The sequence below is a fragment of the Wyeomyia smithii genome, chromosome 1 (genome assembly GCF_029784165.1).
Source record: "Wyeomyia smithii strain HCP4-BCI-WySm-NY-G18 chromosome 1, ASM2978416v1, whole genome shotgun sequence".
NCBI lineage: Eukaryota > Metazoa > Arthropoda > Insecta > Diptera > Culicidae > Wyeomyia > Wyeomyia smithii.
In genome coordinates, this window is record NC_073694.1 from 147,446,400 (window position 1) to 147,463,604 (window position 17,205).

The 17,205-nt window shown below is 41.0% G+C and overlaps 1 protein-coding gene across 1 annotated transcript; it reads left to right on the top strand.

Moving 5' to 3' along the window:
- Positions 1-7,675: 7,675 nt before the first annotated feature.
- Positions 7,676-9,333, top strand: LOC129724145 (E3 ubiquitin-protein ligase RING1). The gene is made up of 3 exons (XM_055678806.1): positions 7,676-8,743; positions 8,798-8,970; positions 9,026-9,333. The coding sequence occupies exons 1-3, from the start codon at positions 7,747-7,749 to the stop codon at positions 9,068-9,070; spliced, it is 1,215 nt and encodes a 404-aa protein (XP_055534781.1). The 5' UTR covers positions 7,676-7,746; the 3' UTR covers positions 9,071-9,333.
- Positions 9,334-17,205: the final 7,872 nt, after the last annotated feature.

A 17,205-nucleotide genomic window follows, 5' to 3' on the forward strand; every position in this document is an offset into this window, starting at 1 on the left:
AGCGAGCCAGGTGTGAGATCACTCCACACAGCGATACAACTCACTGTCAACTGATGGCTTCTTCTTTTTCCTCTGTTGTGTCTCGTCCACTGCTGTAGCACAATTCAGCCAGCAGCCAAATCGGCTTACGCACCAGCTGGTAGTCACGATGCGAAACAGTTGCACAAAGGCGCGACCTTGAACCCGGATTTATTTCACTCGACCAGGCAAACAATGCCAACATTTGTTCACACGTCTTTTGTTTTATATTCTATCGGAGCGATCACCGATCACACGTCCGATACTGATGCTTGTTCGGCACAGAATGATTGGCATAACAATGTCAAAACCTAAATTAATCCACCTAGCGTTCAGACCCAGCCTTTCTCATTCAAACTTTTATTTGTAAAAATAGATTTACATGAACGCTTCATATAAACCTAAATTAATCCACCTAGCGGTCAGACCCAGCCTATCTCATTCAAACTTTTATTCGTTTCAATGAATTTACATGAACGCTTCAATCCAATAAATGTATATTCACTCTTAAGGTTCTAAAATATTGATGTTGTAATCTTTACATATAAAAATGCAGTCCGGTCTGTCTGTCTGATCCATATAGGCTCGAAAACTACCGAACCGATCGACGTGAAAATTTGTATGTAAGGGTTTTTGGTGCCGATAAAGGTTCCTATGATAGTTTGAACCCCCCCCCCCCCTTCTTCTGCACAGATTTCTGCACAACTAAAGAACAAACCAAGCAATTGAAACCGAATTTGGCATGTGGATGTTTTAAGGGGTACCAAATATGCCCATAATGGTTTGACACCACTCCCTTTTCTAGAAGGGAGGGGTTCCATACAAATGAAACACAAATTTCTGCACATCTCGAGAGCTAACCTTCTAAATGGAACCATATTTGGCAGGTGAATGTTTTTAGTGGTAACAAATTTGTTCCATGATCGACCTCAGGCAACATTTTGGATTGTAAGATGGCAACTTCAGGTTTCTGGAAAACTATAATAATATCCGAAAAATTTAATAATATCCGGATCTAGAATGATACCCAGGAGCTTAAATCGAGCGGAATTGTCTTCAAATGTCATTATGAAATCCAAAATGGCGACTTCCGGTTTCGGAAAAACAGCGGCAAACGAGCAAATACCACCCAATATGGGTATTTCCGGAACCGTAATAATGCACTGGAGCCACAAATCGACTTCAGACAACGTTTTGAATTGTAAGATGGCGACTTCCGGTTTCTGGAAAACGGTCTGAAATGGACGATTCCCATTAAATATGAGTATCTCCGGAACGAGAAAGATGAACAAAAGATAAAAATTGGCTGATTTCCATCTAAAGTGAGTATCTCCGGATAGAATTGAAATCGACCACAGACCCAATTTTGGATTCTAGGTTGGCGACTTCCGGTTTCTGGGAAACAGCCGAAAATGATCGAATAACACCCAAAATGGGTTTTTCTTCAACCAGAATGACGCTCAGATGCCAGAAATTATCCTCAATACCATTTTGAAATCCAAGATGGCGACTACCTGGTTTGGGAAAAACAGCCTAAAATAAACAAATACTATCCAATATGAGTATCTCTGGAACCAGAATGATGCATGTAGCTAACAATTGACCTCAGGCACCATTTTAAATTGCTAAATGGCAACTTCTAGGAAACAGTCGAAAATGACCGAATAATGCTCAATATGGATATTTCCGTAATCGAGATGATGCATAGAAACCAAACATTGACCTTGGACACCATTTTGAATTTAAATACGACCACTTTTAGTTCCTGGAAAACAACCAAAATAACTAAATACCTCTCAATATGGGTATTTCTGGTGTCAGATTGATGCTAGAAAATCTGCTGAAAATGACCGAATATCACCCAATATGAATATATTCAGAATTAAGGCGATGTACAGAAGCCAAAAGTCGAGAATGTTGTCATTTCGATAAAACCAATCATTTCAAACGATTTGTTATTTGACTTTGATCATATCTTATGGCCGATTCGTCGTGCATTTGCAGATTCTGAACACATCGCAAGGAATCAATGAATTTGAAACGTACAAATAGTACGATACCACATTTAAATTATGTTAAGGCCACATATATCGATCAAAGCAGGTATAGTTTTAAATAGTCTTTGAATTTCTTTTCTTCCAAAACTTTTCAACCACATATCAAATTGTTATGAAGTTTGTTATTTGTAAGTTTGAGAGATGACTCGTTCATATGACACTAGTTATGTTCAAATAAGTCATGTAATCTTTGTGATAATAGACTTTCGTTGTTTTATTAAAAATTTAATACATAACGGTTGTTTAAGTTCGATAATAATCAAATAAAATGGGAACGTATGGGCAGCCAAACTTTGAAACCATGTGTTCAATCATAATTCATCAGTTAACCTTTAACTGGCCCGCTCATCTGATAATAATATTGATCAAATCAATTTTGTAGTTTCTGAGATAATGAAGTTTCGTGATTTTCAAATTTCGGTACATTACAGACGAAGTTACAGTCCGATTACAGTAAAATTCAATAGGGTGTAATGAGGCAGCTAGACTTTTTATTTGACACTAATTTTGTGGAAATTGGGTCAGCCACCTCTGAGAAAAGTGAGTGAGTCCATGTAGTATTCGGAATATGTTCCTTTTCATAGCTGGATTTTACATTTTTGAACATAACAGGAAAAGTAATAGTCCGATTGCAAAACAAATCAATAGGGTCTTATGGAGCAACTAGACCTTCCATTTGACACTGATTTTATGAAAAACTGTGCCAGCCATCTCTGAGAAACATGAGTGAGATTAAACAGTCTTCAGAAGACGTTTCTTTTCATAACTTTTGAACCACTAGTTCAATCTTTATAAAATTTAAAAGTTAAAAGTTTTTCGGGATCATCGTTCATCTGAAACCAATTTTGTTCAAATCGGTTGTGTGGTTTTTGAGATAATGATGTTTCATGATTTTCACGTTTTGATACATAACCTCTAAACTAAGAATCCGATTACAATGAAATTTAATTGGGTTTTATGGGGCAACTAGACCTTTCATTTGCAATTAATTTCATGAAAATCGGTCCAGCCATCTCTGAGAAAAGTGAGTGAGAATAAAAATCTGCACACACACACACACACACACACACATAGAGTCGAGTGATATATGCCATTCGGCCCTTTGGAGCACTTTTATACTTTCGGTTTTGCAAGTGATTGCTATACCTTTCTAGGAGAAAGGCAAAAAACAAATTAAAAACTGTCTGAAATACACTAGAAATATTTAGCTCGTAACAAGAACATTGTAAACACTATAAATAATAACTGTGATGAAATATTTATGTAGTCTAAACACTATAAATAATGTAGTGTAAACACTATAAATAATAACTGTGATGAAATATTTATGTAGTCTACATTTGCCTGACGAAATAAATAAACAATAAAAAATAAAAAAATAACATCCACACAAGCAATGAAATTAACAATATTTTTTATGTTGTTTGAACGTGTAAGCAATGTTTGCAAATAAGCTCTTTTCCGCAGACCTCCTACGTAATTATTACTCGGGTATCAAAAAGAAGTCGTTTGGTAACAGTTTGGAACTATACTGCCGTTCCAATCATAGTAGTCCCATGTTCTACACAAATCTTATGCACGCTGGGACAACTATGCTTGGAAGGGCAGTATACACTTCATCACGGTTGAGTCTTGATTTTTGTTTCACAAAATAGTGAGGTATGAAATTGTAAAAATATTGCAACACTGCGCAAGTCTACGTAAATATAAATAAACTCAAAAATCTGAAGAAACTGACTCGACAAATCTGTGTTTTGCATACAAATTAGCACATTTAGTATTCGTGATGTTCGAGTCATACTCGGATTACAGCAGGAAAATTTTAACACGCTATCAAAAAACGACAAGTGTGCGTGTCATCTGTTTCGATTATATTTTAGTGTAGTATTCGTTTCTCCCTCCAAGGTCATGGTTTGCACTGTGACCAGGGATACCGCATGTACAGAAATATCTGTGTTATACCGAATTCTAGATTCCTGATTGCTACGATGTGCACATGAAACTCGTGGCTTAATTCAAACTCTACCAGACATGCATTTTTCACCATTCTCCGTGTTGTGCTAGTAGGGTGAATCAACAAAATAAAAATTTTCAGCAGTTTATATAAATCATACAAAATAAATAATTGAAATCCCTGATCAATTTTAATATGAGGTAACTAGCGGAACTCCGTACACAGTTATGAATAGATATTTTGCTGCGTGATAAAAATGATCAAATTTTCCAACATCAGACGAGCGGACGTTCTCAGTGACAGATGCTACGCTGGATTCTGGGAGCACCAATACATCGCCTGGAACTCTGGCTGGTTCATAACCATTCGTTCACATGAACACTCGGGTCTAGCCCAACTCCGGCCGTCATCTCGAGAAGCCACATATGACAATCAGTGCATAAAACTTGCGAGGTAATCAGGTATTTAAAAAAAAAAAAATTCCAGGACGGGTCGGGTACCGGTAATTTCGGGATATTTTTCTTCCGGGTACGGATCGGGTACGAGTAGTTGAAAACAAAATTTTTCGGGTTCGGGTCGGGTACGGGTATTTCAAACAAACCCGACTTCGGGTTTGGGTCGGGTACGGGTTTGAAAATTCTCGATGAGTCGGGTACGGGTCGGGTACGGGTAACAAATTTCCCATACCCGACCATCTCTACTATATATCTCAAGACTCTTCGTTTCTTCGGATAACCAGCTTGATTGTTCAATTCCGCCAGAGATTTTATTTATATTCCATAATGTATATTTACGTGCCTAAAATTGAATTAAGTCATTCCATACATCAACCAACTTGCAGTTAACTTTTATTCGTTACACATGATACGAACAGATTGAGAGTTGTATATTTTCCGTTTCCTTCAAGATATTAGCGCAGATAGATGTTCAAGCAGGAACAACATTGATCAGAAATTTCGTGTAAATTTTTAAAGAGAAATGCGTTATAAATCACTTGCTCACTAGCGCCGCACTGGTTGCTACAAAACTGTCGGTAACCTCATTCTACAATAATTTTTATTTTCGCAGGAGTGCAAGGCTACATTGCGTCTGTTTGTTTTAAGCCTGTATTACACTCTTTGGTCAATGGTCAAATATTCGACCTTCTGACATAATGGTCCAATTTATTTGACATCATGGTTGTTGTTTGCCCCATGTAAAAATTAGAGAGTGACAAACAATTATCTTTAACCAAATTTTTATCTGTCAAAAAGTGACAAATATTTGACGCTTGGTCAAAGAGTATATTAGAGCCTTTAGTTTTTGTTCTTTTTGGTAATGAAATTGAGCGATGTGAAATATTATAGAATTTGAACTGTTTTTTTTTTTAATCAAAACCAGAGAAATCGCGAAAAACTATTATGAATAATGCGTTGTGTAGTGAATTTTTTCCCATTGTTGTTTATAATTGGTCGGTGTGCAGCCAAACTGAACCAAGCGCCAAAAATATTATTTCGAGTATTCAGCGTTCAAAATTTAACCACCCCGTTAGTTCACTGCAAGCTGCTTCGCACAATTTTCGTTATAATATCATTATCAACTGTTCAAATGATTTTTTTTTTCACGAAAGGTAGATAATAAGTTTTCACATCCACTGGTGTTAATAAATCAATTAAAAAAAAGGCACTTGGTTCGACCTGGTCGCACGCAAACCAATGCAAACGTCATGGATCAGAGTTGGTCTGCAATAACGGCGATAACGCACACATATATTTAATTTGACAGCAGTGAATACCCTTTGACTTTTATCAATGTTACTCATTTTCAACGTTTAGCCTGTTGATATAAAACGAACAAGCTGTTACTCAGTTTTGAGTAAAAAAGGCTAAGCGTGCAGTTTTTCGAGATCTTGAGATGGGCGATACTGACAACAGTGTCGATAATTCGATACCACGATACATCGATATTGGAAGACGACATCTTTTCATGACCGAAAAATAACAAGCAACAATATCGAACCACGGTGGGTTCGCAATGGAAATGAAGCCAAAAATATGTCACATACAACCCAGCGCAAAAGCATAGGCGCGTCTAATACTCCGTTCACACTATACCGCATATCACCTGATATCAGGCGATTCGTGCTATCGAGGCCATATCACCATCCATATTACCTGATATCCCTTGAGAGAACTGTCATTTAAGGCATTTCGAGCAGTTATTTATTCTTCGTTTAAACATCGAAGGAAAACGATAAACATTTTTTTTAATCACGTTTTGCTCAGAAAATTGCACTCATCCAGCTGATATATAAAAATCAGAAAAAACATTTAAAACTTTAGGACCCCATTGACCACTCGATATCGCTCGTTATTGGCACTTACGAAAAAATGTAATGCGTCTTCTATATGCATTTAAAACACTACATCGTAGCACTCACGGTAGCCCTTTAAGCGCATATTTTGCTCTCAATAATGCTAGTTTAGCATAATACCCTAAACATTTAAAAACATATAAAGCTATTTGGCATTACAGGGCTAAATTAGTGCTAATAAAATGCTATCTCCTAATGCTTATGGTTACTTGGGTATAGTGCTCAATACATGCAATCGTTGCAATTTAAATCCTTCGTAGTGTTTGGTAACGGATGACGGATTTTCTGGCGTGCGTACTGTACAAAAAAGTAAGCCACAGTTCAAGGGCAACTGTGAACCGGTTGGTTGCCGCATTCAATGAAGCCACGGTAATGATTTAAAACATTTTTAATGTTTCGATGAAAAATAAATCTATGTTTTCAATTATTCTAAATTTATTTTATTTATTGAGTCAGGAGTCAGATTTACAAAACCAGAAATCATCAAATTTCCAAATTTAGGCAAACTGGGTAACTTGTACTCATTTTCGTTAATTTCTGGTTTGCATAAACAGAGTAGATTCTACACAGTTTTTGACGTATGACGCCCTTTCTCAGAAGTGAGTAACATTATAAGTACTCTAACTAGGGTACCCCCACTTCTATCAAAAATGAGTGATATCTACCGCACTTTAGAGCAACAAAATATGAGCGTGCTGGCTAAAGTATCGATACTTTCAGTATCGATATAGCAATCGCAAATTTGTACTGTTCTCTTCATCGACTAGGGATGGGCGATACTGTCTGAAGTATCGATACCTGAGTACTCGAATACTTTTGCACAAAACGATACCAAGTATCGCGGTATCGGTATAGAGTTCTCCAAGCAAAAACACACAAACACCACGACACGGCCCGCTTTACACTGTATATTGAAATTTGTGAGAGTGTGAATCAAACTCAGTAGTTTTTTATGCTCTCTTTCAGATGACAGTTCTCACAGGTGACAAAAAATTCTTACAGCTAACAAAAAATAAATCGTAAACATCGCACTAATACGAACGTACCTGGAGAACTCTATAGAAAGTATCGATGCCAAAATGCTCGATGCTTTTGGCCAAAGTATCGATACCTCTGGTATCGATACTGGTATCGCCTATCTCCTATAGAAGGCATTGGTGGTATCGATATCGTTTCAAAGTATCGTTGGCAAAGTATCGATACCGCTACTCATCGCTAGCAGCGAGTATCGATGCCAAAATACTCGATACTTCGGCTCCATGTATCGATACCGTTGGTATCGATACAAGTATCGCCCATCCCTATCATCGACGTCATTGAATTCGGATTGCAGTTGCAGATATTAGTAAACATTAGGTGTAAAAATGGCGTCCTTAGAACCACTGCAAAATAAAACCTGGGATTTGTCGCTCTACGAGCTGAACAGAACGCCACAAGAGGCAATAACAGATAATACCGAAATAGCTGTATCGCCGCGCAGTTTACACAGTGAGCTTATGTGCCCAATTTGCCTAGATATGCTTAAAAAAACAATGACGACTAAAGAGTGTCTGCATCGATTTTGTTCCGACTGCATCATCACTGCACTTCGATCTGGCAATAAGGAATGTCCAACCTGTCGCAAAAAACTAGTTTCAAAGCGCTCTCTGCGACCAGATCCAAACTTTGATCTGTTAATATCCAAGATTTACCCTAGCCGTGATGAGTACGAAGCGCATCAAGAGCGTGTTTTGGCCAAATTCAATCAAAGTCATTCACAGCAGGCTCTTGTGCATTCTATTAATGAAGGTATTAAACTTCAGTCGCAAAATAGGCCTAACCGGAAACAAAAAAGTGAAAACGATTTAACGGCGGCTTCCGCTGCTGCTACTGCAGCGTCGGCCTCGGTGGCAGTACCTGCGGCTAATGCTTCTGGGATAAATCCAACGGCCAGCAGCAACAATGCAAATAACAATAATCCATTAGCCAATGGAACGAACGGTGAGCTAATGAATCGCGAAGGGTCCTCCAATAGTCAAGCTGGTGACTGTACGAGACAACCATCAAATCCGCCGTCAGTTAGAAGCACTCCATCACCGGTTCCTTCAAACGTAAGTTCGGCAAGTAAGGCCAAACGAGCTCGATCGGTTTTAACATCAGAAAAGTCCGAAGAATCCGAAAGCAACAGCGAAATGGACGGTCGAACCGAGGAAAATGATTCCAATTTGGATACGGAGGGGGAGGGCAATTCTGAACATGGCAGTGATGAAATAGAGCTTGTATTCAAACCACACCCGACTGAGATGGCAGGCGATAATCCATTATTGAAGGCACTGAAAGAAAACTCTATTCGATACATAAAGACTACTTCCAATGCTACAGGTGAATATTTATGTCTAAGAAGAAAACATGCTTTTTCATGTTTCTTTTTTATAGTTGATCATCTGAGCAAATATCTAGCAATGCGACTAACGCTTGATTTGGAAACTGAGTTACCAGAAGCTTGTCGGTTGGTAAATTTCTGCATTTACATTGCTCCCCAGCCATCACAGCTAGTAGCGTTGAGCGGAAATCAAGCACTTTCACAGGTCAACGAAAAGTTTTGGAAGGTGATTTTTGCTGTAGTCAATTCGCACTGGAGTTCTTACTTTTAAAGCATTTTAGGTAAATAAGCCTCTCGAGATGTACTATTCTTGGAAAAAATCCTAGGGAACCGCCTAACAATCAAAGCGTAGCGGATGCTAGTTGCTACGAAAGATGCTCCGGTTGAATTCTACTGACGCACGAGGAGATGTTTTGAATGAAACCATAGCACTTTTCAGTACATTATAAAAATGTATACATTTCCGCGCACTGAATGTCCGCGTTAGTTGTAACAAAGAAAGTATAAAGTGATTAACAACTCATACGCAGGTTATTGAATTGAAAGGTAAAAATATAATTTTTTCAGTAATGTGTTTCTTAACCACCAATGCATATTTGTTTCATGTTGCTGTAAAAAAAACCTAAATTAATCCACCTAGCGGTCAGACCCAGCCTTTCTCATTCAAACTTTTATTTGTAAAAATAGATTTACATGAACGCTTCAATCCAATAAATGTATTTCACTCTTTAGGTTCTAAAATGTTGATGTTGTAATCTATACATATAAAAATGTAGTCCGGTCTGTCTGTCTGTTTGATCCATATAGGCTCGAAAACTACCGAACCGATCGACGTGAAAATTTGTATGTAGGGGTTTTTGGTGCCGATAAAGGTTCCTATGATAGTTTGAGACCCCTCCCTCTTCTGGAAAGGTGGGGTCAAATACAAATGAAACATACATTTCTGCACAACTCAAGAACAAACCAAGCAAATGAAACCGAATTTGGCATGTGGATGTTTCAAAGGGTAATAAATATGTCCATAATGGTTCGACGCCCCTCCCTCTTATGGAAGCACATGTTTCTGCACAAATTTCTGCACATCTCGCGAACTAATCAACTAAATGGAACCATATTTGGCAGGTGAATGTTTTTAGTGGTAACAAATATGTTCCATAATCGACCTCAGGCAACATTTTGGATATTGTTTTTGGCACATTTTGCATGTGTAGGATAAGTACAACGATACACCGTGCCCCAGTGCTGAGTCGAGAAAATTTCCAGCTCAAAAAGATCCTCGACATCGCTAACCACAGAGCCACGGGGACCACAAGAAAGATACACAGGAGCTGAATTCTACCACAGATACCATTTTGAATTCTAATATGGCGAGATACCATTTTGAATTCTAATAATAAACGTCACCGCCCGCCGACCAGGCGCCCTCATCCACACTGTATCCACCGAGTAAGGGGTCTATCACGGAGCGTTGCCGCAGACCTCTGTTCGGCTGTCTACTAAACTTTTGCTTTTGTTTTTGTTTACGGTCGTTTAAGATATTTATACGAAAAGATTAGTTCGAACAAACTGGAAAATGCTATTCTGATTTTCGAAGAGGCATTCGAAAATTTATTTATTTTTGTTCACAACATTTATTTGACACGTCACAACACAAGAAAATGGCGCCATTTAAATCTCCATGTTGAAAAATTTTGACAGATACATTTCTACGCATGTATCAACTGAATCAACTAATTCCGTCGAATCGGATATGTTGACTGATTTCTTCGCCTAACAAATCGAAAAAGTAAATTGGTTAACGTAGGGTGCAGATTTAAGGGCTATTCCCACTGCTTCCGTTCCGGGACCGGGCCGTGGCTGTTCCGTGTGGCGTCCGGGCTTGTTTGAGATTGATTGCATGCGTTCTTAAGAACGCATTCACACCTACGCGCCGTGCCCAGACGATACTTTGTGTTGGCCGGAGAGTGCACGGAAGGCACTCGGCTAGATACGTGTGTGTTGTAGTGACCTATTTCGCGCGGAGTGAGCTGCGGTATGAAAAAAAGAGGAAGACGTTCTTCCACATACACACATCAACATTTCTCGGCCAGAGCGCAGCGCAGGCATGGCTCAAGCACGGCGCAGTGTAATGCATGAAAAGTCCCGGACACGGCCCGGTCCCGTCATAAATGAGTGGCTTTACAAAAGAAGATTGGTTGCGAGAGGTAATAGTCGATGAAGTTGTATGCAGTTTTCATGCTTCATGTCCGTAAAGGGCAACCGGGAGTATCAGCGTCCTATACAGCGCTAGTTTTGTGCGAGTTTGCAAACTACGGGACCTTAGCTGGTTACGCAGTCCGTAGAAAGCCCTGTTCGCAGCTGCAACTCGTCGTTTCACTTCACGGCTCATATCGTTGTCACATGTCACAAGCGTACCAAGATAAACGAATTCGTCAACCACTTCAAATCGTTCCCCATCTATCTCCACCACAGCACCAACACCACGGGGACTCCCACGCTCTGCCAGCTACCATGTACTTCGTTTTGGCAGAGTTAATGGCAAGTCCTAATCTCGCTGCTTCTCTCTCAAAAAGGTACGAAGGCCTCCTCCACGGCCTTACGGTTGATACCGATGATATCGATGTCGTCCGCAAAACCAAGAAGCATGTGAGATTTCGTGATGATCGTACCGTTTCTTTCGACGTTTGCTCTTCGTACTGCACCCTCAAGAGCGATGTTAAACAGTAGGTTGGAGAGCGCATCCCCCTTTTTCAGTCCATCCAACGTTACGAACGCGGTTGATGTCTCGCCAGCTATCCGCACGCACGATTTTGATCCCTCTAGTGTCATACGACTCAGCTTTATTAGTTTCGTAGGGAAACCGTGTTCCAGCATGATCTGCCACAGCTCGTTTCTTTTCACTGAAGTCCACAAACAGATGGTGAGTCGGTAATTGTACTCCCGGAATTTATCGAGGATCTGTCGCAGGGTGAAGATTTGATCCGTCGTGGAACGCCCTTGTCGAAAACCAGCCTGGTATTCGCCAACAAAGGATTCCGTTAACGGTCTCAATCTGAAGAACAGGATACGGGATAGCACTTTATATGCGGAGTTGAGCAACGTTATCCCTCGATAGTTGCCACAATCCAATCGATGGCCCTTCTTATAGCTAGGGCATATGAGGCCTTCCAATCAGTCGTTCGGCATTTGTTCGTCCGCCCAGATTCTTAGAATTATCTGGTGGATCGCATAGTACAGCCGCTCGCTTCCCGCTTTTAGAAGTTCGGCCGGGATACCGTCCTTCCCAGCGGCCATGCCGTTTTTCAGCTCACTAATTGTCGTGTTCACCTCCTCCTGTGTTGGTGGCTTCACAGCTTGTTCGTCACTCATAATCGTCATCCTGTTCCTGCTCTGCTCATCCGACTCCTCACCGTTCAATAGCGCCTGAAAATGCTCCTTCCACCTGGCTACAACCGTCGGTTTATCAGTAAGCAGGTTGCCGTCCTTGGCATTACACATGACCGGCACAGGGAAATTCCTGCTTCTGACTCTGTTGACAGTTCTATAGAATCTCCGCACGTCGTTTTAAGTATAGCTGTCCTCTGCGCTGGCGAGCACCTGCTCCTCGTACTCGCGCTTCTTCCGACGGTGGGTTCTATTTTCGGCAGCTCTTGCCACCCTGTACCTCTCTCTGTTCTGACGCGTAACCGCAGTGAGCATGCGGTTCCTGGCACGGTTCTTCTCCTCTGTCGCTCCTTGGCACTCGGCATCAAACCAGCCGTTAGGCTGTCTTTCACGCGTCGTACCTACCACCTCTCTCGCAGTCGTTTCGATGGCGCCGTGAATACTGCTCCACAGCCCATTTATGTCTTCCACTCCTTCCTCCTGCTGTTCTGCGAGCCGTTGATCCAGCTCTCTGGCGTATTCTGCTGCCACGCCATCAGCTTTCAACCGCTGAATGTTGAAACGCGTCGTCCTCTCTGTGCGAGATTTCAGCACGTTCGACAACCGTGCGCGGATCTTACAAACGACGAGATAATGGTCAGAGTCAATGTTTGGTCCCCGAAAAGACCTAACATCAGTAACATCCGAAAAGTGCCGACCGTCAATCAGTACGTGATCGATCTGGGAGCAGGCTTCTCCATTTGGATGCCTCCAGGTGTGTTTCCAAATATTCAAACGTGGAAAATAGGAGCTACATATGGCCATTCCTCTGGCCGCGGCAGAGTTTATCAGCCTCAGGCCGTTTTCATTGGTTGACGAGTGAAGGCTATGCCTTCCAATGACCGGACGGAAGAATTCCTCCCTCCCAACCTGTGCGTTTGCGTCTTCGATGACGACTTTGATGTCGTGTTTTGGGCACTCGTCAAAGGTTCGCTCAAGCTTGTCATAGAACTCATCTTTGACTTCATCGGATTTGTCGTTTGTCGGTGCGTAGGTGTTGATTAAACTGTAGTTGAAGAATTTGCCCTTAATCCTCAACGCGCATATATGCCGCCACTGTAGTAGATGTGGTACTTGAAAAAAGTGCGTGCAATAGGGTCTACTGCACGGAATTCCCTTTCTCCGGAATTTGGCCACCGAACCTCCTGAATCGCTGCGATTTCGACTCCCTGCCGCTGTAGTTCTCGAGCTAGCAAACCAGCCCGCGCCGGTTCATTGAGAGATAGGACGTTCCAAGTACCCAATTTCCAATCGTTTACCTTAATCTTTTTCCGTGTTCGTAGCCTAGGTCTTTGCCGATTGATCCGTTCCCTTCCCAGTCAGCATACGACCATAGTTTCCACCGGAGGTTGGGATAGGAGTTGCTGGACAGAGGTGAATGGCCACATTAGGGTCTCAAGTTACACGTTTCCAGCCATTTTCCAACCATTTTGAAACTTTATCGTTGTCATAAATCAAATATGAAGTGTTTTTTTTTGTTTTTGTTTAAAGGAAGTGCTACTTTGTGTTGTAAGAAGATGTTGTACTATAGATGAACAAAAAAAAATGTTGTACAGATATATTTTGTTAGGCAAATATCAAGATATTTTATGATATTGAATCAATACCTTAGTTAAATAAATTTGAAGTATAGAGTACTCTGCACCAAGTTTCGACCGTTATAGCACAGACTAACAGACGTAACACTGGAACCTAGCTCCACAGACTAACAGACATAACACGTCGAACAAATTTTCAATAAAATCATCGTTTGGATGATACCAGTACTTTACGTTAGTAATACTAGCACCATCTGCTGTCGTGTTCGCCTGCGTCATGTATTTCAACATCAGCGCCAGCGTTACTGCATGTGTCAAATGGGGAACTACAAAATATGTATGAGATTGCATGACAGCGCCCCAGACGACGTTTTCGCGCGATGACTGTTATTCGATTGAAAATTTGAAATGAACGTTTTTTGTGGCGATGGAGGTTCCAGTGTTACGTCTGTTAGTCTGTGCCAGCTCCATCGCCACAAAAAACGTTCAATTCAAATTTTCAATCGAATAACAGTCATCGCGCGAAAACGTCGTCTGTGGCGCTGTCATGCAATCTCATACATATTTTGTAGTTCCTCATTTGACACATTCAGTAACGCTGGCGCTGATGTCGAAATACATGACGCAGCGCGAACACGACAGCAGATGGTGCTAGTGTTACTAACGTAAAGTACTGGAATTATCCAAACGATGATTTTATTAGAAATTTATTCGACGTGTTATGTCTGTTAGTCTGTGGTTATAGCATCGTCTGGGGCGCTGTCATGCAATCTCATACATATTTTGTAGTTACCCATTTGACGCATGCAGTAACACTGGCGCTGATGTCGAAATACAAGACGCAGCGCAAACACGATAGCAGATGGTGCTAGTGTTACTAACGTAAACTACTGGAATCATCCAAACGATGATATTGAAAATTTGTTCGACGGGTTATGTCTGTTAGTCTGTGGCGCAGCTATGCATCAGATGACAAAAAGGAAGAAGAGAAGAATAAGGCCCGGGAAGGACAACTATACGGTGCAGGGATAGCTGACTGAAGGTAAAAAAAATATTAAGGGTTTTATCACAGACTAACAGACATAACACGTCGTACAAATTTTCAATGAAATCATCGTTTGGATGATTCCAGTACTTTACGTTAGTAACACTAGCACTATCTGCTGACGTGTTCGCGCTGCATCATGTATTTCGACATCAGCGTGATAACCCCGCTTGCTCAGGGGGTGTTGGGTGGGGAAAAGTTATGCTTATTATTGGAAACGAGCTCACAGCTAGTCTTACATTCACCACTTTCTAGTACTTCACTTACAGAACACACCCGGGGCACGAACCATTTAACAGGGGTGAACAAAATTTCAGTACGTTGCCTAACGACTCCGACACTATCGTATCGAAATGAACTTTTCCTTCGAAACCAACTAAACGAAATTACTGTAACTCCTTTCGAGTTTGTGGAGCGAAATGCGAAGCTAGGTGAAAATTAAGGGGAATCTCGGGCTTGAAAGTAGGTATAAATCATCTTAAAAATCAAGTTTATTTCCCTTCCCGACATAGTTTTGTCCTTATTACTAAGTTACTTGCTCTCTTGACGACGTTCACAAGTGGCTAAATTCCGTTCCGTTACTGCTGAGCACGAGTTGGCGTCCCGAACATCGTGGCTGTTGACAACTCTTGCGATCCTCTGCTCACTAGCAGCTCATACGGTCTTGTCAATGGCTCCCGGCTCGTACTTGGTAACTAAAGGTGCTGACAGATGCGCCCAAAATGGCGGTGTTTCAGCTTGGACGCCGCAAAATGGTGGGAAAGATTTCTGTATTCCCTTTCAATAGAGGACGCCGCCTCGACCGTAAAGCTCTGGAAGCAAGAATAAAAGGCCCTTCGAGGACCTTTTTGAAGGGAATTAGCCATCTTGTTTTCTCGCCTAGTTACGCCTAGGTTACATTTTTCTTTAACTTAACTTATATTTAATTGTACATATATTGGTTTTACCTTTTTTCCTCCTTGTTATACAAATCTATGTGTAGTTTTCCAATAAATCTTTTAGTTGCTAAGCACTAAAACAATAGGTAATTTTATATTAAAATACATTTTTACCACATTTTAACAATTTTAACACTTCACGATTACAATTCTTTTAAAACAACTTTTATTACCTATCACTACACTTTTTAACTCCTGACAAATCCATTAATTCACACCCAGCGTATTGTAAGTAATTGTACATCAAATCTATAAGCGCGCACCTCTCGATGTTTAGCGGGTTTCGCCAAAAAAAGCCCGCTTGGTACCGGTTCTTCGCCTTTGTGAGCTGTCATTGCAGAATCGCGACTGTCCCGAACACTCCCGAACCGCAATAGACCTGCTCCGTGGGCTACCCTTTTCTTTTGAACCACCCTGTGGAGCCGAATAGCTTGGTCGCCTCTGTCAGTGTGCCTGTGAGCGACCCTGTAAGAGTGACCCCTCCGTCCCAGGCGCGAAGCGACAGACTAGGAGGGATATCACCTAACTCTGTTAAAATGGTAATGGTGATATCACAGACTAACAGACATAACACGTCGAACAAATTTTCAATAAAATCATCGTTTGGATGATTCCATTACTTTACGTTAGTAACACTAACACCATCTGCTGTCGAGTTCGCACTGCGTCATGTATTTCGACATCAGCGCCAGCGTTACTGCATGTGTCAAATGGGGAACTACAAAATATGTATGAGATTGCATGACAGCGCCCCAGACGACGTTTTCGCGCGATGTCTGTTATTCGATTGAAAATTTGAAATGAACGTTTTTCGTGGCGATGGAGTTAGGTTCCAGTGTTACGTCTGTTAGTCTGTGGTTATATTGTTGACGAGCTTTCTTGCATGGGTGACCCCTAATGTATAGGTTCGCTACTCCAACCGGAGAAGCGAAAGAACTCACCTCCACTAACACTAATGCTTTAACTGTCAAACGCATATCTCGCCTCGCGAGTGATCCAGTTTCAATTACCGACTGTCAGCATCTTAGACCCTCGCGTTCAACTATCGCGAACAATTATGTACGGGAAAAAAGTAGTTTTCGCGCCTATCAAGGGCCTCTGGATTTTTCCGAATTTAACACCCACTAAGAGATCGCTTTTTGACTGCTACAACAGGTAAAGTTAAAAAAAAAATCACAGGAAGGTTGTATGCAAAGCCACGACCGCAAGGTTGAAGTAGAATACTTTTGAAAGAAAGATAACCCGGCTGCTTGCGTGTCAGTCATTTTTTCTAGTAAATAAACGTTGGCCGTTCATTGGCAGTATTGTAATTTCATTTTGTTTGATATTTTGAATAAAGTGTATTGAATATTTTTAAAATTTTGCGCAAATGAGCAGTTGAAGTGCTGCCGAATTGTAATATGCACATTAAATACGACATCATTGAACGGGAACGGAACAAAGGCTACAGTTATGCAGAACGCGAATGACGGCGCGATGCGATTCGCCTTACCGTGGTGAAATGTACATCTCTTTTT